A 26637-nucleotide genomic window follows, 5' to 3' on the forward strand; every position below is an offset into this window, starting at 1 on the left:
ACGATTTGATATTGATATAAAAACAATGTGGACCCCTGGCCTAGGCAGAGAGCTCTGTAAATATTGTACATCATTTTGTTATTTTCATATTTTTCMTCACATTTTTTAAATAATGTTTAGGGGTTTGATCTGGGGGTTGATCATTTACATCTCATGGTCTTGACTCTGACTTTCATAATTTTTTGGGGCTTACGCCTATAGCTAGCTAGTTTGCTGTTTTGGATTCAAATAATGCAGCCCCTACTTTATTGTTTAATCTGCCAGGAAGGAATTACAAAAAGTACTGCATGCTGTGTCCAGAGATGGCAGAAGACGTTCAGGGACTGTTCTTAACAGCTGCCAAGATGTTGTGACTTCTCGTGTCCTTTTCAGCAGCTGTGGCATCACCCATGTAGGTGCTACATGTTCTGCAATGGACAACCAGTAGCTACGGAGAAGCAGGTCCTATGGAGGTACTGACCATCGACTCCCCCTCAGCCGAAGCTACACTGCCTTTCAGATCCAAACTGCCTCAACACACAGCCTTTCATCTGAAGCCAAATTGAGACATTCAATCTCAATACCATCTCAATTTACATTTGTTGTTTGTTTTTCTTTTGTATGGGCTTTGAGATTATTTTCTGTAATACAAGTTAAATACATTGTTATTATACAATATCCCTAGTCATTGTCTGTCATAGTCAATGTCTCCTTGAAGCTTGGCTCTGTAGGATTCAAGTTTATTATGTGAGCTGCAGGCATGTCGATAAGACAATGCACAGAAACACATTAGTCGAAGTACCGGAACAGYGCACTTAAGTGTGCACTAGAAGTGTGCACTTCCAAGATAGGGGAGAAACGTTTCCACACAAAACAATGGACATTGGGTTTATTTTTCAGTCTTAAAAGTTTATAACAACTTCTGGATAACATAACAAAAAAAACAAAAAAAAGATTTTTTGAAATTAATGTCACCCCATGGTGACATTACAAATTAAAAATAAGCTTTGAAAAACAACATCACAGGAAGAATCATCCCCCCACAGCTCTCCTCGTTGACCGTAGAATAGAAAAAAAAAGAATAGAACAGATTCTATTTGATTCTATTCTCGCAGTACGTAACATTACGTGCATACTTATGACACGCTAGTTCCTAGTGGGACAACCTAGACCAGTGTTAAGATCTGAATTAATATCAATAATATACATTTCCAGGAGTGGATTTTATTATCAACCTGTTATGGCATGAAATCGGGTAATTTTCTAACCCCCCAGTTAACGATAGATTACTAGTAGAAATCAAATACAAAAGCTTGAGTGATTGCCATTATCATACACAGTACATGATCATAATAGGATAGGGTTTTTGATTGGTTGACAGGGAAACTCTGTTTACTCAGTTTCGTTGTCATGCCAATAGTTTTGTGAAATGTGAAAAAAATACCTTTTGGAGATAAAAATAATGATGGAAAAAAAACTCCCGCCCGCAGCCAAATAGTCTATATACTTTTTTAAATTTTTAAATATATATATATATATATATATATATATATATATATATAATACTGTTTCATTTATAGATGTACAATATCTGAATGAGTGTATATGTGAGCGAGTGAATGCGTGAGTGTGTGAATGAGTGCATGAATCAATTAAATGAGTGAAGACGAGTGAACAAACAAAAACAACCCAGAAATTCATAATATAGCTAAGTAACTGTTTTGTCTTACAACTATAAAGGTGTTTTACATAATATACACATTTAATTACTTACAAAAAGAGAAATGAGGCCTAGAGTTAACAGGCTGGGAGAGACAGCAGTGTTAGTACCACCAAGGAGAAAAAACTAAATCAAAAAGAAAGAATAACAGAAAGATTTAATAAAAATGAAAACCTAGAAAAACGCAGTCTCGCTAAGAAAGCTCATCAGTGCATCTCTTCTCTTTGATGTTCCGACGTCAAAGTGCCGATTTGGTAACACGGAGACAACTCCACTCGTTTGTAAAACACAAAAAAAAAAAAAATGAAAAAATGAAAGAAAAATCTGTCTAAAAATGAAATGTTTGTACCACCCTCTGTACTGTACTGAAAATCTAAATATATATATTTTTGTTGTTGAAACAAAATAAAAATTTTGAAAAGATAAAAATAAAATGCACTTTTGTCACACAAGGCACCTTTCATGMTTTTTTTGTGTTTCTTTTTGACGTACTTGAGGTATTAAAAAAGAAGAAAAGACTAAATAGATTCATTTTTTCAGCGTTTTTTCTTTTGTTGCTGTGTTGCACAGTAGCACCATTTAAGTTGTTGTTTCCGGAAGACAATACACCATTGGAATTCCACCTTGTCACGGAGACGTCATCATCACCACCCCTCCGCCGCCGCCATGTTCGTTGTCGGTTGTCCCCGGCAACGGTTGCCGCTGCGCTGTTACGTCCTCTTCATACAGACCACACAGCGGCTGACGCGCGTCCGCAGGTTACCTGCTTTCAGCGTCTCCGACTGTGGCTTCCTGTTAGGGGTCAGGGGTTAGAGGTCAGGGTTTGGCATCARTGTATGAGCATTCGGATCTTTACATTTTATATGAAAATTACCCATCTCAAGCAAATAACTACATTATCTAATGTTTTCAGTGTAATTCCTCATTACTCAGGATCAATCAACCAATCAGTTATTCAATAAATCAATTACTGAGGGGAAAAAACCCATCATAATCTCTGCAACATTCTCTCGTACCTGAACATTTCTGATTGGTCGACGGTGGCCAGCCAGAAGCTGTAGGAGTTGCCGTAGTAGTTGCAGGTCCCCCGACCGTGGCACTCGATGAAGGGAGCGCTCCGGAATTCCTCTAGACAGGAGCCYGGAGAGGCCAGAGCCTGACCCGAACCCTCAGCACCAGCACTAGTGTGCTGTTATAAAAAGAGAGAGGGAGGGAGAGGAGGAGGGGAGTGGGAGTGGGAGTGGGAGGGATTGGTGGAGAAAAGTAAATGTGTGTGTTCATATGGTGGCTTAAACACACTTAAAATGTCAAACTTGATTCCTCTGTGTGTGTGTGTGTGTGTGTGTGTGTGTGTGTGTGTGTGTGTGTGTGTGTGTGTGTGTGTGCGTGCGTGCGTGCGTGCGTGCGTGCGTGCGTGCGTGCGTGCGTGTGTGTGTGTGTGTGTGTACCATAATGAAGGAGTATCCGATCCACAGTGGTTCCCAGTAGTTGGGGCAGGTGGGGATCTGAATGGTCTGACTGTGTACAGCGATCACCATGGCAGGGGCCTCACACACTGCACACCTAAAACACACACACATAGAGGAGTGGTTAAATACACACACTCAGACATGATCAAATCACAGTCTCCTATTGTATCTCTGTCTCTTATACACATCTAGATGTGTATAAGAGACAGGCCAATAGGAGTAGTCGTTACGGGAGGCGAAGTTACACACGTTGTTGATGTTACAGAACATGAATGGCATGGTGCTGAACCGACGCAGGCAACTTCCAGCAGTTCCTAGAGAGAGGGAGTAGAGGAAAGAGGGGCGAGAGGATGGGGAGAGATGAAGGGGAGGAGGGAGGGGCGAGAGGATGGGGAGAAGAGAGGGAGGGGGGGAAGGAGGGGCAAGAAGATGGGGAGAAGAGATAGGGAGGGGAGAGGCGAGGGAGGAAGGAGAGGAGAGGGATGAGAAGAGAGGGGGAAGGAGGAGAGTTTAATAATTTGTTTGGAGGTTTTTCCAGCTCTGAATTATTTCCTATGTGTGTGTGTGTGTGTGTGCGACCGCGCATGTGTGTGCATGCGTCTTTGTGTACCAGCTTGTATATATAACTCCAGTCTCCATCCTTACCCAGGTCCTGTCCGTGTGCCCTCTCGTTGCCCTGTACGTAGAGCAGAGAGTAGCCGTCGTAGATGAGGCCGGTGCCCTCTGGGCAGATGGGGACGTCCTCGCCCTGACTGTGTCTGGTGATCAGGAAGCCGTGCGCCACAGAGGCAGATCCAGATGGACCTGGGGGGCCCTGCAGGCCATCTGAACCAGGGGGACCGGGATATCCACGCTCACCTGGGAACAGGGGATAGAAGAGATAAAAGACAAAGCATGGGGAACATTAACAACTCAATGAATTGTATAATACTACATATCTTAGGCAGAGTAAAGTTCTTGGCAGAGTAAGATGTGCTACAATGATCAGTATAATCAGTAAGATGTGCTACAATGATCAGTATAATCAGTAAGATGTGCTACAATGATCAGTAAGATGTGCTACAATGATCAGTAATGCCTTGTTCACACTACAGGCCTTAATGCTCAAATCAGTTGTTTAAAAAAAAAAAAAAAAGTTTTGGAAGACTGACTGTCCAAACAGCGAGTTACACATGTCCAAATCGGATTTGTGTATGTTCAGACTTTAGTCATTTGCAGACGTGGCTAAGGTAGCTGTCATGGTAATGACGCGTGTGTGTGCAGTAGTGTTGGCTGGTTGGTGGTGATGCTCGTGCTCCCTCTCAATCAGAAGTTATGTAGCAAGCTAAGGTCACAACTACGCCTGCCATAGAACTTTCCCAGTTGCTTTGAATGTTCGAAATCAGTGTAAGAACACWAAAGCCTCAAAGGATAAGATGATCCACCTTTCAAAACAAGTAATTTTTGGCTAGCAACAACAGTCAACTAGTTAGCTAGGTAGCAGTTTAGCTTGCTAGCACATTCTCAAATTTGTTTGTAAACAATTAACTAGCTAGTAATACCACGTTCTTGTCAAACTGTCAACAGAGTAGCTAGCATGCAACAATATATGCCAAAAAACAGTCTACAAACCACTTAATGGAAAATAAATGAGATTTAACTGTTTAGACACAAGTCACATGGCCAGAAATCTGATTTGTATCTGGCTTGAAATATCTGATTCAGGCTGCAGAAAAATTATCAGATTAGAATCAAAACTGCCAGTGTGAAAGCTTTAGATGTGCTATAATTAGGGATGTAACGATTCACCATATCGGTCCCCGATTCAAATGTTTAAGATCGGACATTGGTCCGCGGACCCCAAACTGATTAAAATGTAGCATGCAATTTATTATGTGACTTGTTAAGCACATTTTTACTCCTGAACTTATTTAGGTTTGCCATAACAAAGGGGCTAAATACTTATTGACTCAAGACATTTCAGATATTCATTTTCTACTCATTTGTAAAAAAAAATAATAATAATAATAATATTTAAAAAAAATCTAAAAACATAGTTCCACTTTGACATTATGGGGTATTGTGTGTAGGCCCGTGACACAAAATCTAAATGTAATCCATTTTAAATTCAGGCTGTAACACAATAAAAAAGTCAAGGGTGTGAATACTTTCTGAAGGCACTGTACCTGCTGAACAGGGCTTACAATATATTTTATTTTAATAATAATTGATTGGATTTATATAGTGCTTTTCTACCAACTGAGGTACTCAACCTCATCCACCACAAATGTGTAGCACCCACCTGGGTGATGCACAGCAACCATTATTGTGCCAGAACACTCACCACACATCAGCTGGATAGGCGAGGAGTGATATACAGTACCAGTCAAAAGTTTGGACACACCGACTCATTCAATGGTTTTTCTTTATTATTACTATTTTCTACATTGTAGAATAATAGTGAAGACATCAACACGATGAAATAACACATATGGAATCATGTAGTAACCAAAAAAGTGTTCATCAAATATTTTATATTTGAGATTCTTCAAAGTAGCCACCATTTGCGTTGATGACATCTTTGCACACTCTTGGCATTCTCTCAACCAGCTTCATGATGTAGTCACCTGGAATGCATTTCAACTAACAGGTGTGCCTTGTTAAAAGTTKATTWCTGGCATTTCTTTCCAACTTGATACATTTGAGCCAATCAGTTTTGTTGTGACAAGGTAGGGTTGGTACACAGAACATAGCCTTATTTGGTAAAGACCAAGTCCATATTATGGCAAGAACAGCTCAAATAAGCAAAGAGAAACAACAGTCCATCATTACTTTAAAACAAGAAGGTCAGTCAAAATTTCAAGAACTGTAAGTTTCTTCAAGTGCAGTCGCAAAAACCATCAAGCACTATGATGAAACTGGCTCTCATGAGAACCACTGTAACGATGTTCAGGGAGTGAGTGTTTTAATAAATAAATGCAACATAATACAAAACAAGAAACACSAACAACGCACAGACATGAAACTGAAACAGCAACAATGACGCCTCACCTAAGGGAAGCATCAGGGAGTGTTTTTTMTTTTTGTTTCAGTGGGAATGACGTCGGGTCCGGGAGCCCCTACAGGCTCTCATGCCTCGGACAGATCGCCAGGCTCCCCTGCCTCCGCCGGCTCGTCAGGCTCTCATGCCTCAACCAGATCGACCGGCTCCCCTGCCTCAGCCGGTCTGTCAGGTTCCCGCGCATCAGCAGGAGTGACCGGTCCTCTCCTGATCCCCGGGATCGTCCCTTTGGTTGGCGTCWTGCGGCTGGAGCCGCACGTCAGGGAGGAGGTACTGTCACGTGTGCTCACCAGGCTGCTCGTTATGGCGCACACCTGTCACCATCGTTACGCGCACCTGTGCGTCGTCAGACTCACCTGGACTCCATCCCTTCRCTGATTACCTTCCCTTTATATGTCGCTCCCTTTGGTTCATTCCCCAGGCATCATTGTTTCTGTTTCATGTCTGTGTGCTGTTAGTGTTTATTGTTTTGGATTATGTTTATTTTATTAAAACACACTCCCTGAACTTGCTTCCCGACTCGCAGCGCATATCGTTACATCCACCACAGGAAAGGAAGACCCAGAGTTACCTCTGCTGCAGACATGAGCAATGGACATTAGACCGGTGGAAATCTGTCCTTTGGTCTGATGAGTCCAAATGTGAGACTTTTGGTCCCGACCGCCGTGTCTTTGTGAGACGCAGAGTAGGTGAACGGATGATCTCCGCATGTGTGGTTCCCACCGTGAAGCATGGAGGAGGAGGWGTGATGGTGTGGGGGTGCTTTTCTGGTGACACTGTCAGTGATTTATTTAGAATTCAAAGCATACAACCAGCATGGCTACCACAGCACTCTGCAGCGATACACCATCCTGTCTGGTTTGCGCTTAGTGGGTCTCTCAATTGTTTTTCAACAGGACAATGACCCAACACACCTACAGACTGTGTAAGGGCTATTTGACCAAGAAGCAGAGTGATGGAGGGCTGCATCAGATGACCTGTCCTCTACAATCACCAGACCTAAACCCAATTGAGATGGTTTGGATTGAGTTGGACCGCAGCGTGAAAGAAAAGCAGCCAACAAGTGCTCAGCATATGTGGGAAGTCCTTCAAGACTGTTGGGAAAAGCATTTCAGGTGAAGCTGGTTGAGAGAAGCATTCACACCCCTTTGCTATGACACTCCAAATTGAGCTCAGGTGCCTCCAATTTCATTTGATCATCCTTGAGAAATCACTACAACTTGATTGGAGTCCACCTGAAGCCAATCCAATTGTTTGGACATGATTTAGAAAGAAACCCACCTGTCTATATAAGGTCCCACAGTTGACAGTGAATATCAGAGCTGAAACTATATCATCACATCCAAGAAACTGTCCATAGATCTCCGAGATAGAATTGTGATGAGGCAAATACAGTGGCAAGAAAAAGTATGTGAACCCTTTGGAATTAGCTGGAGTTCTGCATAAATTGGTCATCAAATTTGATCTGATCTTCATCTAAGTCACAACAATAGACAAACATAGTGTGCTTAAATTAATAACGCACAAATTATTGTATTTGTAGGTCGGGAAAAGTATGTGAACCCCTAGGCTAATGACTTCTCCAAAAGCTAATTGGAGTCAGGAGTCAGCTAACATGGAGTCCAATCAATGAGACGAGATTGGAGATGTTGGTTAGAGCTGCCTTGCCCTATAAAAAACACTCACAAAATTGGAGTTTGCTATTCACAAGAAGAATTGCCTGATGTGAACCATGCCTCGAACAAAAGAGATCTCAGAAGACCCAAGATTAAGAATTGTTGACTTGCATAAAGCTGTAAAGGGTTACAAAAGTATCTCTAAAAGCCTTGATGTTCATCAGTCCACGGTATGACAAATTGTCTATAAATGGAGAAAGTTCAGCACTGTTGCTACTCTCCCTAGGAGTAGCCGTCCTGCAAAATTGACTGCAAGAGCACAGCGCAGAATGCTCAATGAGGTTAAGAAGAATCCTAGAGTGTCAGCTAAAGACTTATGGAAATATCTGGAACATGCTAACATCTCTGTTGACGAGTCTACGATACGTAAAACACTAAACAAGAATGGTGTTCATGGGAGGACACCACGGAAGAAGCCACTGCTGTCCAAAAAAACCATTGCTGCACGTCTGAAGTTTGCAAAAGTGCACCTGGATGTTCAACAGCGCTACTGGCAAAATATTCTGTGGACAGATGAAACTACAGTTGCGTTGTTTGGAAGGAACACACAACACTATGTGTGGAGAAAAAAAGGCACAGCACACCAACATCAAAACCTCATCCCAACTGTATGGTGGAGGGAGCATCATGGTTTGGGGCTGCTTTGCTGCCTCAGGGCCTGGACAGCTTGCTATGAGACGGAAAAATGAATTCCCAAGTTTATCAAGACGTTTTGCAGGAGAATGTAAGGCTATCTGTCCGCCAATTGAAGCTCAACAGAAGTTGGGTGATGCAACAGGACAACGACCCAAAACACAGAAGTAAATCTACAACAGAATGGCTTCAACAGAAGAAAATACGCCTTCTGGAGTGGCCCAGTCAGAGTCCTGACCTCAACCCGATTGAGATGCTGTGGTATGACCTCAAGAGAGCAGTTCACACCAGACATCCCAACAATATTGCTGAACTGAAACAGTTTTGTAAAGAGGAATGGCCAAAATTCCTCCTGACCGTTGTGCAGGTCTGATCCGCAACTACAGAAAATGTTTGGTTGAGGTTATTGCTGCCAAAGGAGGGTCAACCAGTTATCAGATTACATTTTATGACCAATTTATGCAGAAATCCAGGTATTTCCAAAGGGTTCACGTATTTTTTCTTGCCATCTGGGGAAGGGTATACAACAATTTCTAGAGTGTTGAACGTTTCCAAGAGCACAGTGCTCTCCATCACTGGGAAATTGAAAAAATATGGAACGACCCAGACTCTAGCCGTCCTACCAAACTAAACAACCGGGCAAGAAGGACCTGAAAGAACTACAGGGTTCCTTGGCTGAGGTGGAAGAACTTGCCAGAAGGATAAGTCTCTACAGCACTTCACCAATCTAGGCTTTATGGGAGAGTGACCAGATGGAAGCCACTCCTGAGAAAAAGGCACATGACAGCACACCTGGAGCTTGCAAAACCCCCCGTGAAAAACTCAGAGATCATAAGGCATAAGATTATGTGGTCTGATGAGACAAAGATTGAACGCTTTGGCCTGAATGCAAAGAGCTGTGTCTGGAGAAAACCAGGCACAGCTCATCACCCGTCTTAACACCACCCCAACCGTGAAGCATTGTGGTGGCAGCATCACGCTATGTGGATGCTTTCAGCAGCAGGGACAGGGAGACTGGTAAGGATAGATGGAACAGTGAATGGAGCCAAATACAGGCAAATTCTTGATGAGAACCTGCTTCAGAGTGCAAACGAACTTAGACTGGGGGCGAAGATTTACACTCCAACAGGACAATGACCACAATCATACAGCCAAAGCAAGACTGGAATGGCTTCAGAACAAGKATGTGAAAGTCCTTGAGTGGTCCATTCAAAGGCCAGACTTGAATCCCATTGAAAAACTGTGGAAAGACTTGAAGATTGCTGTTCCCTTCCACTCACCATCTAACTTTTTTTTTWAATMAATTTTCAGTTTTACAAACAGACAGATAATGACAGCAAACAATACATTGAGAATACCACCCCCTTTCTGAATGAGCTTTGTCTGTTAGTGGTAGTGGGGTGGTAGATGCCTAGTCTCCCTAATGGCTCAGCTCATGAGCCTGCATAGTACATACACCACAGGCATACATCATTTACACACACACAAGTCAGTGCCAAATCACATTTATTCGGTCTCTAATCAAACGGAATTGCATCGAATCGTTTCAAACTACAACGTATCGTTGAGCCCATGTATTCAAATATGTATCGAATCATCTTGAAAGGGAAAGATGCACATCCCTAGCTATAATGATCAGTAAGACATGGTATAATGATCAGTAGCACTCACTTCCGTCATCATGAAGTGCTTTGAGAGACTAGTCAAGGACCATATCACCTCCACCCTACCTGACACCCTAGGACCCCACTCCAATTTGCTTACCGCCCCAAATAGGTTTACAGACGACGCAATCGCAATCGCAACCACACTGCACACTGCCCTAACCCATCTGACAAGAGAGAATACCTACAGTGGGGCAAAAAAGTATTTAGTCAGCCACCAATTGTGCAAGTTCTCCCACTTAAAAAGATGAGAGAGGCTGTAATCATCATAGGTACACTTCAACTATGACAGACAAAATGAGAAAAAAAAAATCCAGAAAATCACATTGTAGGATTTTTAATAAATTTATTTGCAAAATATGGTGGAAAATAAGTATTTGGTCAATAACAAAAAGTTTCTCAATACTTTGTTATATACCCTTGTTTGGCAATGACAGAGGTCAAACGTTTTCTGTAAGTCTTCACAAGTTTTCACACACTGTTGATGGTATTTGGCCCATTCCTCCATGCAGATCTCCTCTAGAGCAGTGATGTTTTGGGGCTGTTGCTGGGCAACACGGACTTTCAACTCCCTCCAAAGATTTTCTATGGGGTTGAGATCTGGAGACTGGCTAGGCCACTCCAGGACCTTGAAATGCTTCTTACGAAGCCACTCCTTCGTTGCCCCGGGCGGTGTGTTTGGGATCATTGTCATGCTGAAAGACCCAGCCACGTTTCATCTTCAATGCCCTTGCTGATGGAAGGAGGTTTTCACTCAAAATCTCACGATACATGGCCCCATTCATTCTGTCCTTTACACGGATCAGTCGTCCTGGTCCCTTTGCAGAAAAACAGCCCCAAAGCATGATGTTTCCACCCTCATGCTTCACAGTAGGTATGGTGTTCTTTGGATGCAACTCAGCATTCTTTGTCCTCCAAACACGACGAGTTGAGTTTTTACCAAAAAGTTATATTTTGGTTTCATCTGACCATATGACATTCTCCCAATCTTCTTCTGGATCATCCAAATGCTCTCTAGCAAACTTCAGATGGGCCTGGACATGTACTGGCTTAAGCAGGGGGACACGTCTGGCACTGCAGGATTTGAGTCCCTGGCGGCGTAGTGTGTTACTGATGGTTGGCTTTTGTTACTTTGGTCCCAGCTCTCTGCAGGTCATTCACTAGGTTCCCCCGTGTGGTTCTGGGATTTTGCTCACCGTTCTTGTGATCATTTTGACCCCACGGGGTGAGATCTTGCGTGGAGCCCCAGATCGAGGGAGATTATCAGTGGTCTTGTATGTCTTCCATTTCCTAATAATTGCTCCCACAGTTGATTTCTTCAAACCAAGCTGCTTACCTATTGCAGATTCAGTCTTCCCAGCCTGGTGCAGGTCTACAATTTTGTTTCTGGTGTCCTTTGACAGCTCTTTGGTCTTGGCCATAGTGGAGTTTGGAGTGTGACTGTTTGAGGTTGTGGACAGGTGTCTTTTATACTGATAACAAGTTCAAACAGGTGCCATTAATACAGTAACGAGTGGAGGACAGAGGAGCTCTTAAAGAAGAAGTTACAGGTCTGTGGAGAGCCAGAAATCTGTTTTGTTTGTAGGTGACCAAATACTTATTTTCCACCATAATTTGCAAATAAATTCATTAAAAATCCTACAATATGATTTTCTGGATTTTTTCCCCTCATTTTGTCTGTCATAGTTGAAGTGTACCTATGATGATTACATGCCTCTCTCATCTTTTTAAGTGGGAGAACTTGCACCAGATTGGTGGCTGACTAAATACTTTTTTGCCCCACTGTATATAAGAATGCTGTTCACCGACTACAGCTTAGCATTTAACACCATAGTACCCTCCAAATTCGTCATTAAGCTCGAGACCCTGGGTCTCGATCCCGCCCTGTGCAACTGGGTCCTGGACTTCCTGACGGGCCGCCCCCAGGTGGTGAGGGTAGGTAACAACATCTCCACCCCGCTGATCCTCAACACTGGGGCCCTACAAGGGTGCGTTCTCAGCCCTCTCCTGTATTCCCTGTTCACCCACGACTGCGTGGCCATGCACGCCTCCAACTCAAGTTTGCAGACAACACTACAGTGGTAGGCTTGATAACCAACAACGACGAGACGGCCCACAGGGAGGAGGTGAGGGCCCTCGGAGTGTGGTGTCAGGAAAATAACCTCACACTCAATGTCAACAAAACAAAGGAGATGATCGTGGACTTCAGGAAACAGTAGAGGGAGCAGACCCCTATCCACACTGATGGGACAGTAGTGGAGAGGGTGGAAAGTTTTAAGTTCCTCGGCGTACACATCACGGACAAACTGAAATGGTCCACCGACACAGACAGAGTGGTGAAGAAGGCGCAGCAGCGCCTCTTCAACCTCAGGAGGCTGAATAAATTCGGCTTGTCACCAAAAACACTCACAAACTTTTACAGATGCACAATCGAGAGCATCCTGTCGGGCTGTATCACCGCCTGGTACGGCAACTGCTCCGCCCATAACCGTAAGGCTCTCCAGAGGGTAGTGAGGTCTGCACAACGCATCACCGGGGGCAAACTACCTGCCCTCCAGGACACCTACACCACCCGATGTCACAGGAAGGCCAAAAAGATCACCAAGGACAACAACCACCCGAGCCACTGCCTGTTCACCCCGCTATCATCCATAAGGTAGTTGTTGTGAAATTGTTAGGTTAGATTACTTACTTATGTTAGATATTCCTGCATGGTCAGAACTAGAAGCACAAGCATTTCGCTACACTCGCATGAACATCTGCTAAGCATGTGTATGTGACAAATAACATTTGATTTGATTTGAAGATGTGCTATAATGATATTGTCACAGTGAGTTTGAGAAAACAGGGAACAGAGCAGTGGGAACATTAATAATAATTACATTATTCAAATATGTATACCAGTATGTGTTGATATTAATAACGATTCCAACATGGAGGAACATTTGGCCAAACTATTTCTGGTTTTCTCTGACAGATCTGGGTTAAAATGTGAAACACACTACATGACCAAAAGTATGTAGACACCTGCTTGTCGAACATCTCATTCCAAAATCATGGGCATTAACATGGAGTTGGTCCCACCTTTGCTGCTATAACAGCCTGTACTCTTCCACTAGATGTTGGAACATTGCTGGGGGGACTGGCTTCCATTCAGTCATAAGAGCATTAGTAAGGAAGMGCACTGATTCTGGGCGATTAGGCCTGGCTCGCKGTCGCCATTCCAATTCATTCCAAAGGTATTCGATGGGGTTGAGGTCAGGGCTCTGTGCAGGCCAGTCATGTTCTTCCACACTGATCTCGACAAACCACTTCTGTACYGACCTCGCTTTGCGCACAGGGGCATTGTCATGCTGAAACAGAAAAGGGCCTTCCCCAAACTGTTGCCACAAAGTTGGAAGCACAGAATCGTCTAGAATGTCGTTGTGTGTTAAGATTTCCCTTCACTGGAACAAAGGGGCCTAGCCAAACCATGAAAAACAGCCCCAGACCATTATTCCTCCTCCAACAAACTTTACAGCTGGCATCCACCAAACCCAGATTTGTTTGTCGGACTGCCAAATGGTGAAGTGTGATTCATCACTCCAGAGAACYCATTTTCACTGCTCCAGAGTCCAATGCCGGCGAGCTTTAAACCACTCCAGCTGAACACTTGGCATTGCGCATGGTCGGCTGCTCGGCCATGGAAACCCATTTCATGAAGCTCCCGATGAACAGMTCTTGTGCTGACGTTGCTTCCAGAGGCAGTTTGGAATCCGGTAGTGAGTGTTGCAACCGAGGACAGATAATTTTTTTACMCGCTACGCACTTCAGCACTCAGCGGTCTCGTTCAGTGAGCTTGTGTGACCTACCAATTCACGGCTGGTGCTCCTAGCCGTTTCCACTTCACAATAACAGCACTTGACCGGGGCAGTTCTAGCAGAGCAGAAATCTGATGAAGTGACTTGTTGCAAAGGTGGCATCCTATGTCAGTGTCAGGTTGAAAGTCACTGAGCTCTTCAGTAAGGCCATTCTACTGCCAATGTTTGTTTATGGAGATTGRGTGGCTGTGTGCTCGATTTWATACACCRGTCAGCAACGGGTGTGGCTGAAATAGCTGAATCCTCTYAATTTGAAGGGGTGTCCACATGCTTTTGTATATATAGTGTACTTTTCTAATACTTGATTTAGTTTGGCAAGTACAATGGACCCAATGAAATAGTCCCAAAAGTGCAAAGTCATGGCTAAATCAAAGGCACCTCAATGTATTTGACTAAGGTCTGTCTTAGGACTCAATCTTGTTTGTCCTGTCAATTAACTCACTGAACTCAATGAACAATACTATAACTAAGTTGACTTGAGTTTATTTTATACTTCTAGAGCTACGTATTGTAATGACTATTGACTAATACTATATGACTACTAACTGATATACACAATGGAAGGTTAGGTCTGTGTAAGAGAGATTTGAAGTATTTGTGTGCTATGGACCTGAGGAAGATGGCAATCTTACCTGGCTGTCCGGCGGGTCCTGGGTCTCCCTTGCGSCCGGAGGCTCCACTGAATCCTGGGGGTCCCTCAGGACCGGGGTCTCCTGGCTGACCGGGCTGACCTGGAACAGACCAGAMGACTCATCAGTGACCTCATATACCTCCAAGCGGAAAACTCTCTTCGCTAGCTCTTGTAACTAGCTAATGATAAAGAACTGCAGCTAACTGCAGCTTCAAGCATCCTCTGGTAAGAATTAATCTAATTGTAATTAACTTTATGAACTYAATATAAAACTCTCCTATGGCAAACAGACACTGGGTATGACAGTCCACTGACCTGAGAGTCCCTCCAGTCCGGGGGGTCCTGTGGCGCCACGGCCGCCTGGTAGACCTGAAGGGCCAGGGGAGCCACGCTCTCCCTTCAGCACGATGGGGGCTGGAGCAAAACCTGGGTCACCTGGGGGTCCTGAGATTAAAGATGACAACGAGAGAGGTTTCAGAGAAGAGAAGTGGGGTACACCAGAGATGTCAGTTAGAGTTTTTGGGAGTGTGTGTAGGTGTTTGGGAGGGTGTGTCTATGTGTGTGTGTGTGCGCACGCAGAGGGGATGAGGGGTGAAGACTCACCAGRAGTGCCAGCATCTCCGGGTTCTCCAGGGAGACCAGATGATCCAGGGATTCCAGAATCTCCCTTTGGTCCTGGGGTAGAGAGCGAGAGGTGGAGAGAGGGAGTAGAGAGAGAGGAAGGAGAGAGAGGGGGGAGGAAAGAGAGAGGAAGGGAGTAGAGTGAGAGAGGTGGAGAGGAAGGGAAATAAGGGAGATGAGGGAATATTGTCAACAGAGATACCTATGATGGGACATTCACATATACCCGTGGTCACAAACCTTTTCAAAATGCAAGCCGGGAACTACCACTCAGATTTTTTTTTACATTACTTAAAAAACTTAAGTCTATGCAACATTAACCAATTAAAAACAGTTTTGTGGAAATTATGTTTGTGCAATAMGCTATAGGCCCAATACATTATCACTGCATATTGGCTACACTTGAATTGCCCTGCCAATATTGTTCTTCTCAGACCATTTTGAAATTATATTTACACATTTTAGGTATATGATCCACACTTGGTAATAAATATTTGTTGTATTACTTGTGAGGCGCAGCTGAGTGAGCATAATTATACACTTTTCTCCTATGGACAGATGGCCTGCATCTGATGGTCAGTCTGAGGGTTAGGGAGGGAGCAGCTACCTCTCACCCGACTCACCGTCCCTCCTTTTTCCCTCCCTCTGCTGAGAAAAGGGGACACAGTCTTCCAGCTAATGGCGAAACTTAAGTCGCACTGCATTCTTTCTGCCTCATGCACCAATTCATGATGTTAGTCCTATGACCAGAGAAAGTGAAATACTCCTCGGTATTAAAAAAGACATGAGCCGCCAATAATAACAACACAAGCTTATCAAAACTCTTTGCTATACTCATTCATTGCAGCTGCAGTGCTGGTTGCAGCGTGAGTGGAAGTAGGAAGAACGGACAGGCCTGGATGAGATTTTTAAGGTCAGGGCCCTCCGTAAGGCTCACAAAATCATTTTAGACCCAGTCACCCCCTGTACCTGGACTTTGATTACTCCCTCTGGGCGCAGGTATAGGGCACCCCTCAGTAGGAAAAATAGAACGAGACAATCATTTGTGCCAGGTGTGATATCCCTCTTAAATAGCTCGGGCAAATGTTCCCATTGACCCCGTAAGGCCAGCAGGCTAGTCTTTTTTAAATTTTAAATTTTATTTTATTTATTGGTGCGTGACTGTTATGAAAGTTGTATTGTCAATCTTGTTTTGTATTTATGCCACTTTAAATGTGTACATGACACTGCCAACAAAATTTCCCCATGGGGACAATAAAGTAAGTAAGTAAGTAAGTAAGCACATTCGATGGCTTACAAAAGTGTTGAACAAAGTGTTGACAGTGCTGAATAACAACTTAAACACGAACTTACTTTATAAAACAGCAGCTCTTCGCTGATTCATTTAATCTCTCTTTAGTCATGGTTTTAAAAGTTTTGAAATCTCATATTATCAACTTTGCTGTGCATTCTAGGCTTTTTGTTTTTACAGTTTATGGCGTCAGGAAACTGGCAGACACATGATCTGAGCTATTGACTGCCAGCTGCTAGGCTTAGGTACACTTGATTTGCTCTCTGGACCAGTTGGCGGGGTTCTACCTTCAGACACATGAAATGGTTCAAAATGCAAACACTTTGCCTTACCGGTACTAGGGTTGCTGAATCAAGTGCACCTAACACCAACAGTGCGAAACTAATTTAAAAAAAATAAGAACGCGAGGCTTTATCATTGTTTTTATTTACAGAAATGTTTGGTGATCGACTAGGAATGGGAATGTTATTCCTGACTGACCTGGGAATCCGGGAACTCCAGGCAGTCCGAGGTCTCCCTTCAACCCTTTGGTACCAGGAAGGCCAGAATTACCCTGGTCACATGATAGGGGAGAGGTCAGGGGTCATATAATATCCCAATCCCAGATGGAATTTTCAATTTACTTCATACAATCCCAAACCAACCCATAGCCCCTATCCCCRGAGTAAGTGTCTATATTTGACACATCCTGCTATCAATGGGGGAAGGAGATCCAAGGATCTAAGTTGACTGGTTCCTTACCGGGAATCCGGGCGTTCCAAATTCTCCCTTCGCTCCGGGGAAACCAGGCGATCCAGGAATTCCGGAAATTCCCTTCTCACCTTTGGTCCCACCGCTGCCGACAGGGCCACGGGGACCTTCAGAGCCAGGAGGACCTTCACACGAATAGGTCAAAGGTTAGAGGTCAGAGATAACACTCATCTCAACCTGACATTATAACAAATAACAATAAAAATAACCATAGAGATAAAACTAGATCCAGTTGATCTATCTCCATGGTTACTGTATAACACTAACATCAACAGTCAACATAGCATAAAACTGCATGCGTACATAKAACTATTTAAAAACAGTATAAATACAGTATAAAGGGGGAGACTTGAGTGTGTGTTCAAGAATGTTTTGTGTATTGCGGGGTGTACAGTGTCTGTGTAGGCTATAGTCTTTTGTTAGGCTTCACAACCCATCCTGAAAAGTAAATTGTGGTTAACAAATCACCAGCATGGTTAAGTTGTACCCAATTCAACAAAATGCTAGCCTGAGTGCCAGTCTGTTTGTGCTACCATGCTAACAATGACAGCAATGAGTTGGCAAGAGCACAAACGGATCTGGGACCAGGCCAAACAAAATGTACACAGWTCAGTTTCATCACCACAGAACAACAAAGGTCATCATCATCAAACCATGGATTCTAACCTGGAGGACCTAGGTATCCCAGAATTCCGGGAATAGCAGAGCCGGTGCGGCAGAATYTGAAGGGTTTAAAACAAGAGGCAAGAGTTAGCATAGATCGATACACCATCAGGCTAACGTCTGACACAACCAAACCTCAGGGCAAACCATATGTTATGTTTGTGTTTCAATATTGTTATTTCATTTAAATTAATACCTGTTTGGGATTTGGCTGTCTACATATAAGATACAGTGAACTTATTTCTAAAAGCTAAATAGTGCTAGTTCTTACATATGAAAGTTAATGGAAAAAATGCTAACAACTTATTATCTTTAAACTACATGATGCTAAATTCATGTTTATCAASTACATTTTCAAGAAATTTGTCAATTCCAAGTTGAACAGAATTASAATGACTGTTTTTAGTGTTAGAGGTTTGTGTGTTAGCGAACCAATAATTCATTCATCAGAAATAGTGTCTGTTAAAAAAGGTATTGATTATTCAAAGATGTATGTRACCACATACTGTACATTCTAAAACATACAAAAATTATTTCAAGCAAAAGTTAAAATCATTTTAGTTATGGTTATTTGACCAGTGTGACTACTCAATCAGAAGGAAAAGTGAGATTAGCAGGAGTAAAAAAGGAAGGATCAGAAAATTAAGGGAAGAAAATAATGATTAAATTCTAAATCCAAGATCCAAGATCAATCAGCAACACAGTGAGGTTAAGGGTTCTAGATTTGTATTCTAGACCAGGAGAACATGCAGTAGAACAGACGCCTGTGTACTGGAACTCTGACCTTCGGGACCTGGGTACGGACGAACGTGTCATCAGAGGGGGAGGGTCCACACCACAGGGGGTGGAGCCAAGACACAGGAAACAGGAAGTACATGTCATACCATCGCTCTCATCCCCCCCCACAACTGGAGATGACYCCTATCCTGGCACAGAGCTGGGCTAGTAGTACTGGGCTCAATACAGCTTCTATAATATACTATATACAGTATGTACATGTACACTGTGTATACAAATGCTCTTTCCATGACATAGACTGACCAGGTGAATCCAGGTGAAAGCTATGATCCCTTATTGATATCACTTAAAAGCACGTCGATCATTGTAGATGAAGGGGAGGAGACAGGTTAAAGAAGGATTTTTAAGCCTTGAGACAATTTAGATATGGATTGTGTATGTGTGCCATTCAGAAGGTGAATGGTCAAAATAAATATGTAAGTGCCTTTGAAAGGGGTATGGTAGTAGATGCCAGGCGCACTGGTTTATGTCACGAACAGCAACGCTAGTAGGTTTTTCCTGCTCAACAGTATCAAGAATGGTCCAACACCCAAAGTATATCCAGCCAACTTGACACATCTGTGAGAAGCATTGGAGTAAACATGGGCCAGCATTCCTATGGAACGCTTTCGACACCTTGTAGAGTCCATGCCCCGACCAAATGAGGCTGTTCTGGGGGCAAAAGGAAGGTGGAAGGTGTTCCTAATGTTTGGTATACTCAGTGTATACATAGCTCTCTAATGTAAGAGACACTTTTGGGAGGTATTTTGAGAATCAAGACGATAAAGAATCTTACTTAAAGTACAGCGCAAGAAATGTGAGGAAATCGAATTAGAGGATGGTTTAGAGCAGGGGTGTCAAACATACGGCCAGCGGACAGGATCCGGGTGTTTTAAAAAATATATATATTTTATTTTGGCGGGGGGGGAACAAACTCAATATAAAGTTACTAAAWCCAAATCAAAACTGTGTAGAAATTATAATGGACCTGCATTCATATAGTTGTTGATGGTGTACAGCTCACTAACAATCACCAAAATTAAAGCTAGAAAGTCGGGGAGCACTGAAAATTCAAAAAGAATAAAACATTTTTTGCATATTTTGACTGCGAGAAAATATTACAGGTTTTCAGTGCGGTCCTCAGGACTTCGTTGAAGACTGAATGCGTCCCCTGGGCAAAATTAGTTTGACACCCCCTGATATAGAGGATTATAGACCTATAGTGATCCCCTTTTAGACACCTTATCAATGTAACTAAGTCTAAGGGAGTTGGAATTAAATCTGAAATTAAATTATGTTTAATTGTGGTCTTAATGTTATCACTGAGCCCAACTCTGTGCTATAGTCTGGCGTTGTGATTCGGGTGCTGAGGTGCAGTTGGACACACATGGCCCATGCAGGACAGACAGTTGACTGACACACAGATCACTGTGGGAGAAACAGAGACGAGTCACAGACAAACCTTCTCAGTCTTACCTAGACTCCAGTAGCCTATTGATAATACTGGATCCACRGTGTTGTGGTCTAGGGACTAGGGACCACAATGGAAATAAGTATTTCAAATGTATGTATTGTGTGAATATGTATATAGTTTTTGCTGGCTAATAAAATCAATCAATCATCAATCAGTGTTCAGTTGAACAGTGTATTATTCCTTCAATAAATGACACTGATCTACAGTGAGAACACTTTATAGTTCATTCCTTAACTGTATAATACAGGGGTTCAATGCTATATGGGCAGTCAATGAGATCTATTTGACCGACTACGCCAACGTTGTATTGGAAACGTTCAGTCAAACCCATCGGTACCCCTTTGACTTACAACACTCTTCTCACTTTTATAGATAATGGTGGTGATACCTCTTGTCTCGAGATAGTCTAGGTTCTTTGTTGTTGATACAGAGTTGAATCCACCAAATATAAGCATTCGTTTCCTAGGCTTTTGAAACCCCTTCTCTAATGCGTAGTTAGACCTGTTACAGGTTTGACTCTAGTTCGTCTGCTTCACACCAACGTCACATATTTAGACAATTAGGATGTAAAACACCAAACAACACACAAGACACACGCACATCAACCCTGTGGAGAGATGGACAGATCAGGATCCGTTCCCCTGCAACCGAAAGGGGAGGGAGAGGGGGTGAGGAGACACAAGGATGGAGAGATGATTGACAAACAGATGGCTGGATTGATGGATGGATGGATGGATGGATGGATGGATGGAGGACGTAGACAACAACGTGTGGTCACCCCCCCCCATGCTCTGATGTTGGGGGCGTAGCTGGAACCCAGACGGCGAGGGAGACACAGTGATTGGTGCGTGTTGGCGGCGCACCCCAACATTGTGTAGTGAGGGGGTAAGGGGGTGGGGGACGTTTGGTTGCATAGTGGTGGTGATGGTGGTTTGAGTGACAGTGTATGTTTGTGCTCTGTGACATATAGCTGATCTGGGACCAGTGTTGATTGACAAAGAGGTTCCACATCTCATGCAAATCAATGGGATTAACATAAAGCATTCACATAAAGAGCTGCAGGTAGGCCAAGTTTGCTCCCTGGTTTTTACTTGGGTATGTGTGTGTGTATACAATGTGTGTGTGTGTGTATGCCATGTGTCAGAGAGAAATCTATCAATAATCTATCTTTTGAATTTCCTTCCCAGTCCATGATTTGATACATTTTAAACTTTTAACTATACCATACACTACAACCAGGAGGCTCCAGACTTCAAAATGTCCAGAAAACCAGGCAGCAACATTGGCTAAAAGGTGATGGAGTGATCAATTCATAACATACCTCCTCTTCCAGGGGGTCCGGGGGGGCCGGCGTTACCTTTGGGACCCTGGAGGGCCACACCTGGGGCGCCAGGTGGCCCAACGCTGCCAGGGGACCCAGGCAGGCCAGGGAAACCCATCTCTCCCTTCTGACCAGGGAAGCCAGGGCTACCGGAAGAACCAGGGGTGCCAAGATCCCCCTTAGCACCTGTGGGGAACAGACGGCAACAACACAAGGTCCTTTCATAATCAGAAATCAGAAAGTACATTCACCAAGTACATTGACACATACCCAGAATGTGACCTGGTGAAATGTAAAGAAAGAACATAGCCAGAGGAATTTACACAAAGTCAACATACAGTACATACAATAGAAATAAAGTAAACATAAAACATAGAACATTTGGTGTGGTGGGGGAGAAGTGGTGATTGAAGGATGTTGGTGGTTGTAGAGTAGTAGTGGTTGTTGTCGACTTCTTTTGATAGAGAAATAGATGGAGAATGCTATTTAAGTTGTATATGGTCTATAGTCGGTTATCAGCTACAGTAGCGGTTTGTTTGTCTGTCATTCAGGAGCTAGTGTAGAGTGTATGTATGGTTTGTGTGAGAGTAACAAAGACAGTCAGTCAGGTGGGGTGAGTCTCACCTGGTAATCCTGGGAGACCAGGAGAACCGGGGCCACCGAAACCAGGAAGACCTGTAGGAGAAGAGAATCATGGGAAAAAGAGGAGTTTCGTTTTAGACATCCAACTAATAAAATAACACTTTGGTCTTACTGCATAATATCACCATAACAAGCACTAAATCCTTGTGAACAATTACATTTTGGATAATTTAGTTTTATCATTTTGACTACAACTTTGGGGTATTGTCGACAGTTGAACTAAGCTCATGAGGCATTTATAAGTTATATCATTCAAGAATCAATGGGTATATATTAATAATTTAAAAGTAAAAAAATGTAAGTAGCGATTGCTCCTTTAAGTGACCACGCCAACTACCTGGGTCTCCTTTGACTCCCGCTGGTCCAGGGATTCCGTCACGACCCGCCTGACCCTTGTCCCCTGGGAACCCAGGTGATCCGGCACGGCCGTTCTCTCCCGGTCGGCCGGGTGGTCCGCTGAGACCGGGGTTACCGGGGATACCATCCAGACCCTTAGGCCCGGGAATCCCGGAAGAACCTAGAGGAAGTACCAGAAAGACAGCCGGACAGATTTAATGACATAGGTAGCTGGATATGAGATGAAGGCTTGGAAGAATATCATACACCTGATTCTTCTTTTGCTATCCAATGCTCGTGGTTAGACCGTAGCACCGTAACCATTAGTTACCTTGGAATCCTGGGAGGCCGGGGTCACCTTTGGCGCCGGGACCGCCAGGAAACCCTGGAAGACCTGGTGTTCCGGAAGTTCCTTTTATTCCGTTTTGCCCGGGGAATCCTGACTGACCGGGCTCACCCTGAGAGGAAGAGAGAGAGATGAGAGAGAGAGAGAGAGAGAGAGAGAGAGAGTGGAGAGAGAGTAGAGAGAGGCAGGAGAGAGGGGAGAGAAGAATAAAGTTGCATATGCAGACTAATAGTACAAGCTCTACAACTATGGTTTAACAATACCAACTTTATCAAATTTCCATATTACTCAATATCATTCAGAATGAGTATCAGTTCCCTTTGAAACAGGTAACATCATCTTAAACCTGGACAGAGATGTTAGACTTATGCCATAAAGGCAAAACACGGTTTATGGTACTGGTTCTATAAAGTTCTAGACTGTTCGAAAAGGGTTCTAGAGTAGAGGGTCTCATACCTTGGGACCTCGTAGCTCCTGGGGAACCAAGCCAGGGGACGGGCTCTCCCTTAGATCCAGGGAACCCTGATGCTCCTGAACTACGGGTCCACCCGACCGACCTGATTGACCCGGAGTTCCTTTCGCCCCTGTGGGTCCTGTGACATCACATAAATGGACAATTAAGATTGGTGCAGTCGGATAATAGAGCTTCAGTGACAACACTAATAATTGTTATTAATTCTTAGCAATTCAGTATATGATCGCACTGTATTTGGATACGGGTTATAGAACTGATGAGTGGGATACGAAGGTAAGAACAGGAATGTGGGGATATAGGTCATAAAACATGGTGGGGCATATGAGGTTATAAAACATTGATGGTGGGGATATTGAGGTTATAGAACATGATGGTGGGGATATGGGGTTATAAACACATGATGGTGGATATGAGGTATTAGAACAGGAATGTGGGGATATGAGGTCAATAAAACATGATGGTGGATATGAGGTTATAGAAACAGAAACGTGGGGATATGAGATCATAAAACATGATGGTGGGATATGAGGTTATTAGAACATGTGTGGGGATATGAGGTTATAGAACAGGGATGTGGGGATGAGGTCATAAACATTGGATGGTGGGATATGGAGGTTATAGAACAGGAATGTGGGGATATGAGGTCATAAAACATGATGGTGGGATATGGTTATAGCACGGAATGTGGGTATATGAGGTCATAAAACATGATGGTGGGGATATGAGGTTATAGAACAGAATAGTGGGATATGAGGTATAAAACATGATGGTGGGGATATGAGGTTATAGAACATGATGGTGGGGATCTTGAGGGTATAGAACATGATGGTGGGTACGAGGTTTAGAGAAGTATTGTGGGGGATATAGGTTATAGAACAGGAAATGTGGGGATATGAGGTTATAGAAACATATGGTGGGGGATATGAGGTTATAGAACACTGATGGGGGGATATGAGGTTATAGAAAACATGATGGAGGGATATGAGTTATAGAACATTGATGGTGGGGATATGAGGTTATAGAACAGGAATGTGGGGTATATGAGGTATAAAACATGATGGTGGGGATATGAGGTTATAGAACATGTGGTGGGATATGCGTTTAATAGGAACATGAGTGGGGATACGACGGTTTATAGAACAGGGAATGTGGGACTATGAGGTCATAAAACATTGATGGTGGGGATTATAAGGTATAGACATGATGTGGGATATGAGGTCTAGGACATTGATGGTGGGGATACTGAGTTTATGGAACATGTGGTGATGATGGGGATATGGTGGTGATTACAACATGATGGTGGGGATATGAGGTAAGAGATCATTGATGGTGGGGATATGTGATATTTAGACCATGATGTGGGGGATTATGTGGTTATAAACAACATGATGGTGGGATAATGTGGTTACTAGAACATGGATGGTGGGGGACTCATGACGGTTATAAAACATGATGGTGGGGATATAGGTTAGTAGAACATGATGGGGGGATATGTGGTTATAAACATGATGGTAGGGGATTATGAGGTTCATTAAAACATTGATGGTTGGGATATGAGGTTTAAGAATGATGGTAGGGTATGGGTTATAAACATGATGGTTGCGGATATTGGTTATAAACATTGTGGTAGGGATATGAGTTATAAACATGATGGTGGATATTGGGTTTTAGAAACATGTGCTAGGGATATGAGGTTACTAGATATGAGTGGTGGGATATGAGTCTATAAACATCTGATGGTGATATTATGAGGTTTATAGACATTGATTGGATGGGCGATTATACTGCTTGTTTAAATTAAAGACATATGGTAGGATATGAGTCTTCAACGATGATGGTGAGATATAGGTTATTAAGAACATGCATGTGCCGGGATATATGGTATGTAAAAAACTGTGCGTGGGATACCTGCAGGGTATAGAACGATGATGGTGGGGATATGTGGTTATAAAGATGATGGTGGAATATGTAGTTATAGTAATAAATGAGTGGGGAATGTGGTTATAGAACAATGTTGGTGGGGTATGATGGTGTAAAACTAAGGAATATGAGGTTAGACATGTGGGATGATACGAGGTTATAAGAACTGTGTGTGGATATGGGTAGTATTAGAACTGATGAAATGTGGTTATGCAAGTGGATTACGCTGTAGGTGTTATAAACATGAGGTGGGTATGAGGTTATTAAAACAATGATAGTGGGATTATGAGGTTATTAGAACAGGAATGGAGATCGGGGATAAGGTCCTAGGACAGCGCATGATGGTGGGGATATGAGGTTAAGATACATGATGGTGGGGGATATGTGGTTATAGAACATGGAATGGTAGGATTACTTGAGAGTTATAAAAACTGAATGGTGGGATATGTTAGGTGGGGGTATAAAACGATGGACAGGGATGGGGATTATGGGAGGTTATAAAACATTAATGGTGGGGGGATAGGAGGTTATATGGAACATGATGGTGGGGAGATATGGGTTATAAACAGTGTGGGGATAGTGAGGTTAGAACATGATGGTGGGGGAAATGTGGTATAGAACATGGATGGTGGGGATATTTGTGTATATACAACATGATGGGTGGGGATGAGGTTATGAACACTGATGGTGGGAGATATGAGGTTATAACGACCATTGATGGTGGGGATATGTGGTTATAGAACATGATGGTGGGGATATGTGGTTATAGGGAACATGATGTGGGGGGATACGTGGTTATAAACACATTGATGGTGGGGATATGAGGTTTATAACACAGTGATGGTGGGGAATATCGAGGTTATAGAACATGATATGTGGGATTGTGGTTATAAAAACATGATGGTGGGGATATGAGGTTATAAAACATGATGGTGGGGATATGAGGTTATAGAACATGATGGTGGGGATATGAGGTAATAGAACATGATGGTGGGGATATGAGGTCATAAAACATGATGGTGGGGATATGGGGCGGTCTAATACCCACCTGGGAAGCCCATCTCTCCCATGTTGCCTTTAGCTCCTGGGCCTCCTGGTGAGCCTGATCCTCCAGGGATACCTGCATCTCCTTTGGGACCTGAACACAGCAGAGAGGAAATTAGCAGTTAGTGTTCAATAGAGGACATTATGGGGCTGACTCATATCTTGAGATATGCGTGGCACTTGGAAATATGCATGTTTTATAAGCCCACTTGGGTTGAGCATCCTGAAGATGCAAGACACTCATAATAATATGATAAATGTACATGTCAAAGGCACATTGAAGTCAACAGGAAAAGTAGGATGAG

The 26637-nt window shown here is 43.2% G+C and overlaps 1 protein-coding gene across 1 annotated transcript in view; it reads right to left on the minus strand.

Annotated features, from left to right (window-relative positions):
* Window positions 1-853: 853 nt before the first annotated feature.
* The window catches only part of col4a5 (collagen, type IV, alpha 5 (Alport syndrome)), an 87356-nt gene continuing 61572 nt past the window's right edge, over window positions 854-26637 (minus strand). Inside the window, 17 exon segments of the mRNA XM_070435045.1 lie at window positions 854-2491; window positions 2716-2888; window positions 3148-3482; window positions 3814-4026; window positions 14674-14772; window positions 14988-15116; window positions 15276-15347; window positions 17065-17137; window positions 17326-17459; window positions 21570-21755; window positions 22194-22244; window positions 22549-22728; window positions 22879-23005; window positions 23350-23358; window positions 23360-23433; window positions 23436-23486; window positions 26337-26426. Coding sequence (XP_070291146.1) covers window positions 2410-2491; window positions 2716-2888; window positions 3148-3482; window positions 3814-4026; window positions 14674-14772; window positions 14988-15116; window positions 15276-15347; window positions 17065-17137; window positions 17326-17459; window positions 21570-21755; window positions 22194-22244; window positions 22549-22728; window positions 22879-23005; window positions 23350-23358; window positions 23360-23433; window positions 23436-23486; window positions 26337-26426 — 2078 coding nt within the window. The 3' untranslated portion in view covers window positions 854-2409.

The sequence above is a fragment of the Salvelinus sp. IW2-2015 genome, linkage group LG3, assembly GCF_002910315.2.
Source record: "Salvelinus sp. IW2-2015 linkage group LG3, ASM291031v2, whole genome shotgun sequence".
In the NCBI taxonomy this organism is placed as follows: domain Eukaryota; kingdom Metazoa; phylum Chordata; class Actinopteri; order Salmoniformes; family Salmonidae; genus Salvelinus; species Salvelinus sp. IW2-2015.